The sequence below is a fragment of the Phalaenopsis equestris genome, unplaced genomic scaffold, assembly GCF_001263595.1.
Source record: "Phalaenopsis equestris unplaced genomic scaffold, ASM126359v1 Scaffold000251, whole genome shotgun sequence".
Taxonomy (NCBI): domain Eukaryota; kingdom Viridiplantae; phylum Streptophyta; class Magnoliopsida; order Asparagales; family Orchidaceae; genus Phalaenopsis; species Phalaenopsis equestris.
In genome coordinates, this window is record NW_018164693.1 from 1600361 (window position 1) to 1608630 (window position 8270).

Below are 8270 nucleotides of genomic sequence, written 5' to 3' on the forward strand. Positions count from 1 at the left end.
AAATACAAAATAATTATTTCTCACCACAAATAATTAAAAAAATGAAAATATAAATGCATATAAATTTGATATTTATATATGAAAATGTGTATTTCACTTTTAAAAGTTTGCAATAGTGATATTTTTTATGTGATATTGATGTGCTATGTATGTAAATTTGAAAAGTTAGGTGGTCAATATGTAAAAACAAAAGATTTGAAGACTTATAGATATGCTAGCGGTCCAATAAACATAATGAAATGCTTCCACAAATGAAGATTTACATAAAAACCACTCGGCTCCTATGTATTTACCAATTCACACCTAAACCTCAACATTTACGTACATATCACCTTACCCAAGCATGAAAAGCTGTATTTAAATTTTTAAAAGTTTTTTTTTTTTTTTTTGGTATTTTTTTATGTAATATAAAGGATTTGGTTGGTACAAATGTAAAAAAAAAAAGTTTGGCGTTAGATATGTAAATAAGCAAGCTTAACTGGTATATATGTAAATGCCCATAAAAATGGTGACAAATGGCGCAAGTGGCATGCCACTTCCTTAATTTCCTTCTTTTTTCTTTATTTTCTTCAACGATGAGCCCTTAATTTAAATGAGTCAGCAGTTTTGATGTGTTAGGATTAGGGCTGTCAAAAAAAGCTAGTTGTTTGTGAATAGCTCGTGTTCGGCTCGCTAAATATCTCGTGCTCGACTCGTTCATTAAGCGAGCCGAACATGAACAAATTTTTTAAAGCTCGAATTATAAACGAGCCGAACACGAGTTGTTCGCTCATGTTCGACTCATTTTAGCTTGAAATAAAAAAAAATTATATAACTTTTATATAATAATATATTACATATATTATTTATATAATAATATATTATATATATTTATATCTAAATTTAAATCATAATTGCCAATGTGATAATGTAGTTAAGCGTTTTGCATATATTTAGCTCAAGTTCGAATCCAACACTATATCTATTTTTTCAGTTTAATGTGAACGAGCCAATTTCAAGTTGAACACGAGTCAAACACGAACACGAACATTTAAATCGAGTCGAACATGAACACACTGTTCACGAACTAATTTTGAACACGAGCCAATTTCGAACGAGTCGAATACGAGCCTAGCCTGAGCTCGCTCAAGCTAGGCTTGTTTACGGCCCTAGTTAGGATGCAATCAAGAACAAATCCTGCAAGGAGCGAGATTTCACATAGACACCACAAAATTTATATATATTTACATATCTAATATTTTTGCATAGCACCTAACTCTTTTAACATTACATCAAAAATATCACTAAGATTATGTTGTCTAACCTAAAATACCCATTTTTATATGATACGGTGCAGTTTCCACAAAAGAGTATACTGACAAATTACCTCTATCATCATTTAAAACCGAGAATAAGAAATGGAAGATTTACACACATGCCATTCAATTCTTATGCATTTACATATCTTACACCTAAACTTCAATTTTTGCATGCTTGAAAAGGCATATCTTACTTAAAAGTTAAAATATTGGTATTTTTTATGGTACAAATGTAAAAAAGGCAAAGTATAGGTGCTAGATATGTAAATACATAGGAACTGTGGGGTATGTATGTATATAAGTGATGATGATTTTGAAGTCAGTTGCATAAAATATAATTATATAAAATATGATTATTTTTTAAAAAAACATCCAATAATTGATTTGGGTATTCTACAAAATTTTTAATTTCTTTTTTAAATAAAAATAAAAATCAAATTTTAGTTTAATATTTCCTCACCCAAATTTAATCATAAAGAACTTTATGACCATCAATATGATTAATTAATCATGTATTAAACACATCTCAAAGCAACTATATATAGATCATAAAGTTCATTAATGAAAAAAATTGAGTTTAACAACATGCATGTAAAAGTAACCCTAATCACCTTCAATAAAGAATATCAAGAAGACAAGGAGCAATATTTAAAACATAAAAAGAAAAGAGAAGGACAATGATATCGTATAAGACTGAAAAAATCGTCAACATTCATTTAAAAAAAAAATCTAATGTACACACAAAAAGAAAATGGAGGGGCAGAGGAAGGAGAGAAAAAACATGTTTGTTAAGGTGAAGAACAGGTTAAGGGCCGCGTGTTGGAAATAAGAAGCATAAGCATTTGGTAACTTGGTCGTCGGGAATCATACCGCCTCCTTTGCTCGTGTCGATCGCCTCCAAAAGCTTTACAACCTCGTCCATTTCGGGCCTCTTATCAGGATTTGGGTCCCAACATCTTCGCATAATGTTCGCCAATGCACTCGGGCAGCAGCGAGGGATCTCCGGTCTCAAGTTCTGTTTGACCAAATTTTATAGAAGATTTATATGGATGCCACTCAGTTCCTATGCATTTATATATCTAAAACCTGAACTTCAATTTTGAATATATATATATATGCCGTCTTATCGAATACATGACAAGGTGTATTTCGCTTTTTAAAAGTCATGATGGTGAAATTTTTGATGCAAAAAGTATAGGCATTCGATCTGTAAATATTTTTTATGTAAATGTCACAGATTATAAATATATCATTTGTTTCTAAAAAAATTTAAATGATGATCTCAAGTGCCAATTTGACATATTGAGCAATAATGGTAAGATTTGCGCAAGAGAAGGTCATATGCATAAATTTATTTTGAAGGGTTTTGAGTAAATGGAAATATTTGGTAGCGAAAATTTGAACACTAACCTGCCTAACAACGGCGGAAGAGATTTCAACAAAGCTTAAATTAGGATATGGCATGTCACAGCAGTAAATCTCCCACAAACATATGCTGAAGCTGTATACATCACATTTTCTGTTGTAGGGTTTACCATCAAGGACCTACACAATAGAAATTTCATAAATATTCATCAAGAAGGCTTAAAGTAAGGATAGGCTTGTGGAACAAAGCTTGCAGAACAAACTTAGCAAATACACACCTCCGGAGCCATGTAGCCGAGGGTACCGGTCTCACCGGTCATATCCTTGGGGTTTTGTGCCTCGACACGAGCAACGCCAAAATCCGCAATTTTAAGGTTTCTTTGGGTGTCCAACAACATATTTTCAGTTTTGACATCGCGATGAACTATCTTCTGTGAATGCAGATAACTCAACCTACAAGTCAAATAGTTATGCTGAAGATTATCATTTAAGATTTGAGAGAAGTGTCAAAATAGTCCCCTAACTCTTTACAGAGTGTCATTTAGTTTTTAGAGTCTTTTAATATGGGCTGAAATAATCTTAATGTAGGACTATTTTAACCCCAATTTAAGGAGTCCAGAGACTAATTTGACACTTTTATAGACTCAAATGACTCCGTGTAAATGGTCAAGGGACTATTTTGACACTTTACCCTTTAAGATATCACATTATAAGTGCAATATTTAGAATACTAGAGCACTCACCCTCTGGATAAATCTAATGCTAATTGGATTACAGCTTTGTAGGCAAGCTTCTTTCGGCTGTTTTTAATCAAGAATGTCTTCAATGTTCCCCCGGCAAGATACTCTACAACAACACAGCAGGCTCGAGCAGGGAGGGAATTTTCGCCGCTGTTCTGTGATTTTTTTTGTGGGATTTTGAGCTCGCTAGTTCCCATAGATGCACCAACAAACTAAAGCAAAGATAAATTATCATTTGGATTGTGAATAAAATAAGGGAGTTAAAATGATGGAGGAAAAACCAAAAATAAAAACAAAATATTACAACCAGGTTTTGAAAAGTCTTATCAACGTTCATATGGCTTATTTAAAGGATATCTTATGCCAATTTAGATATGTCCATAAGAAAGCTTACTTTTGTAACATTTGAATGGTTAAGCTTATGCCACACAGCAACCTCTTTCTCGAACGATGCCCTGAGAGCAACCGTTTCAGCTTCGGTGGCATAGCCATCTTCCCCCCAGTCCAATAGCTTCACTACAATAGGACGAAAGGAATGATCCGAGTCAAACTTTTGTTGGAAAATAAATACCGATCAATAGTGAAAAATTATTTTAAATGATTTAGACCAACTAAGACAAAAATGTTTATGCAACAAAATATCAATTTCCAACTTTGGTTAGATGCTTACAATGAAATTTTCATTTGTAAGTAATAAGAAGGATTAGGAAATGACAGAGACCATGCTAGGCTAAACTGAAGCTGTATGAGGCAATTCATGATCCATGTAATTAGACTCGTCTACCATGATCAATGGAATTAGGCTCTCCAGGTAGACGAGTCGGTTTTTGTTATTTTAAAGCACTAAATTAATTTTCGTGGGTTCAAATAATCTCTTCATTATTAGCCTAATGCAGAATGTTTAGTGTCCGCTCGATGAATTTTCTATCAATTCTGATTCATTGCTACATGGTGTTAAATCTATTGAAGACAACTTTGGCACAAATTTTAACCATGTTATCATTAATTACACCGTTTTCTTTTGAAGACGCCACATTGATTCTATCACTTCTTCTTATCAATGCATCTTCTTCCATCAATTGAAAATGCCCAAAATACAATTATATTCTTACATTGCATCTTCGTCAATCAATTGAATACACCCAAAATACCAGTTATATTCAAAAATTTCTGTTCACTAAAGGCTAAATAATAAATTCATTTTCTCGGAATTTCATCCCCAACTTTACCACAAAATGATGTAGGATACACCCAAATCCCAAAGGCGCATTTACATACACACCACCCAATTCCTATGTATTTACCTATTTAACATCTAAACTTGCTAGACTTATACACCCAAATCTTTCATATCACATTAAAAATACCATCATTTAACTTTAAAAAAGTTAAATACACTTTTTAATACACAGTTAATGTGTGCATGTGAAAATTGAAGCTTAGGTGTTAGTTCAAGAATTGAGTGGTATGTATGTAAATCTTCCAATCCCAAAAGTGAAGAGGAAGACGCAACAAGGGCTTTAAAGCCAAAGGTCCAGCCACCTGCAAACCCACAAGCATAGAGAATCTACACGACCCTGACTCGATCATCAATTGTGATCAAATGCAGTTGTATGACACACCCTTCCATCGTGGACACAAGAGACTATAATTATTATCATATTCGCTTGATAATCCTTTGTTATTCTCTCCTTTTAGACACCCAAAGATATCACCGATGATACAAAACCATGAACTACTCCGATACATTTTGGACTAGAATCACTTGGTTAAATCACCTACTCCAATAGCTTGAAATTATGAATAAAGCACAACCAAGGCTTTGCAGCTAAAAGTACAATTGCCTGCAACTCCAAGAGTGTGGTGAAGCAAAACCACCAAAACTTGATCATCAGTTGTGATTGAATGCAAATCTATAACTAGATAATCCACAGTGGACGGCAAAAGAGGATGGCATTTAGAATATAATGTGAACATTTATGTCAATAAATCATTTTAACATTCTCATTTATACCAACCCAGTTTGACAATCACTAATAATCAATTAAACTCATTTATATCACAACTAAACTTCTTTATGGCCCAACACTTGATCCTGTTATAGCATAGTCAATATACTTGCAATTCTATAATTTTTTTTCCCAAGTCTATGTAATATTACTTAATCTCATAACCCTTGAGGCACTTCATTTCAATTAACATTATCACAAGTTATGCCTTGATCTATATATTACACTTAAACTTACCACACATAATCATCACTTGATCTTCCAAACTAAAAATTATTTATTTCACGTTCAAGTATAAATTCATATCATGTATTCAAATATATTTAAGTTGCTTATCTTCAGAAAATTCCCCCATCAGTCTAATATTTCATCTTTGGATTGCCTAAACATACCTCATAGTAATTGCAATCTCAATTGGATTCTCATCAAAATTATCTTTCTAACAACTAATTCAAAGTTAAATCAATTTCAATTTTTACAAACACAACACTTATTTTTTTATTTAACTCTACTTTACAAATTCTTCTTTAAAACTCTATACATTTACCAACAAATAATGTTTTTATTTTTTTATTTTAATATCTTCATCTTTAATCCAACCATTTTAACTCTTGATACAACTCATTGGTCAAAATTAGTGGATGACATCTTATTTGCCTTGACTACTTAATATCTCATTTTCATATTCCTAAACTACCATCCTTGCAAATTTTTTATCCACCTTACTACACCACCAATCTCATTATAAACAATCTGCCTATAAACTCTTGAATGACTTCAATAAAAGTCATTTTAATTCTTAATTTTATTACACATTTGGTTTAACTTAAGATTTTCTATTTGACTCTCTTAAATAACATATGAAATAGGATTATCATTTATAGCTTAGCTTCTCACTATCCCTCTTTGACTTATAAGATACAAATCAAGAACTTTTGCTTGATGTTTGTCATCAAATTTTCTTCAGGAATCACCTTAAAATTTAAAGGAAAAAAATATCCTTTACCTCTAAAATTTTAAAAAGATCTATCCATGATTAATAGCTTCAGTTTCAAAGCAAAAAAAAAACAACAAACCATTGTTGATATAATTTTTTACCATTTGCAATCGAATAGGTAACTATAAAAATGAAGTATAATTTCTCCCAACACATGAAAGAAATTAGTATACAATTCATACCCATATATAGACTGCAACACACATACTCACATTAAAAAAAAATCAGAGGTGATTAGACTACTGGTTCAAAGCAAAGAAACCTCTTAATTAATCCTTAACGGGTTCACCATAACTTAAAAAATAAAGGAGTATCTCGCAATTAATACAAGAACTAGCAAAGAAAAAGGGTGGACACATTCAATCAATGTAAATCTTCCATATAGAAAATTTTCTCATGGAAAACTGCAAAATCTTTCATAATTCTTGTATCTTTCTTACTTTCTTCTAGTTTCCTACAGACTCATATTTCTAAAATATAATCTAGTACAACTTCATCATGAAATCCAGCCATCATTTCATCATATTCCAGAATCTTGTTTTTATAATATTAGTTGTAAAACGGGAAAAGGTCAAAGTGCAATTTTTTTAATTCCATTTTACTGTATAGCCTACGGTTTCATTGCCATAGTACTCATGTAAATGTAAACGGACACTGTAAGAATTATTGATAATAATACCTTAAAAAAAACTTCATTTTTGGTCATATTCTCTCACATATCTCATTTTAAGCTAGGTGTGAAACCATAATTTAGCCGAAACATAAAGCTAATCATGTGCAGACTACATAGTGATTTGTTGCCAAATAAAGATACTAAGGGTCTGTTTGGGGCAACTGCAGCTGATTGAATAATCAGCTGATAAGCTGATTAAAAATAATCTGCTGATAAACTAGATGCGGTGACTATTAGAATTTTATATTTTTTTGGAAAAGCGAAGCCGCTGTCAGAAAGCTGTCACCGCACCTAGCTAGATGCAGTGTGAAAACACTGTCTTCAGTGTTTTCAAAACACATAAGCTGCCAAAACGCAATTTACCCAAACAGTCCAGGTGCGTTTTCAAAACGCCAACGCATCAAATAAGCTGCCCCAAATGTACCCTAAATTCCATTATATTCGCATAGTACAATTTAAAGTGAATATTTTTTTGCTTAATCGCCTTAATCCAGATCCAATTTGTATATGGATAACATTATTGACAGAATATTAGCCTGTCGAATTTATACAAATTATCTTCCGGCAACAACGTACTCAAAATCCATAAAATAATTATGGACGCAAGAGGAGAATTATGCTGCAATTACTTTTCTCTTAATTTACCCATTAACATTAGAATCCCTTAAGATGTATAAATCTTAATTCATTCTTGAGTAGTGTAGTGTTACTAATTGACAAGAACGAAAAAAAGAAAAATCTCTAATGCAATAATTACTATAACCTAATTTTAAAAAACAAACTCTAACAGCCGATTTATTAATGATATTAAAAATTCCATAACGCAGGGAAGCACACAATTTTATGAAAAATGTGGTCGGATGAGTCACCCTGAAAAGTTACAACGATTATTGATGATGAAATTCTCATGATTGAACAAAACATAAAAGTTAATCTAAAGAGCCATCAACCAACTACCTACAATTTTCATGCAAAATAGAGTTTTGCACAATAGATCCAATGTCTTATATTAATGGACAAATGATTTGAGGATTAAGAATTATTGAGATGTCAAGCAAAATGACTGTAGAAATAGTAATTTAGGAGAGAGAAAAAATTTCAAAAACAAAAGATCAAAATTTTTAATGACGACATAATTCGAGTCCATATATATGTATGTATATATATATATATATATATATATATATA

The 8270-nt window shown here is 31.7% G+C and overlaps 1 protein-coding gene across 2 annotated transcripts in view; it reads right to left on the minus strand.

The window, feature by feature from the left end:
• Window positions 1-1988: 1988 nt before the first annotated feature.
• LOC110024253 (serine/threonine-protein kinase HT1) overlaps window positions 1989-8270 on the minus strand; it is a 10109-nt gene continuing 3827 nt past the window's right edge. For both annotated transcript variants that reach the window (XM_020724116.1, XM_020724115.1), the window contains 5 exons: window positions 3798-3919; window positions 3407-3615; window positions 2942-3116; window positions 2709-2843; window positions 1989-2313 (listed from right to left, as the gene is read on the minus strand). In XM_020724116.1, the coding sequence (XP_020579775.1) occupies window positions 2104-2313; window positions 2709-2843; window positions 2942-3116; window positions 3407-3615; window positions 3798-3919 (851 nt within the window). In that variant the 3' untranslated portion in view covers window positions 1989-2103. The remainder of the gene's footprint in view (window positions 2314-2708; window positions 2844-2941; window positions 3117-3406; window positions 3616-3797; window positions 3920-8270) is intronic.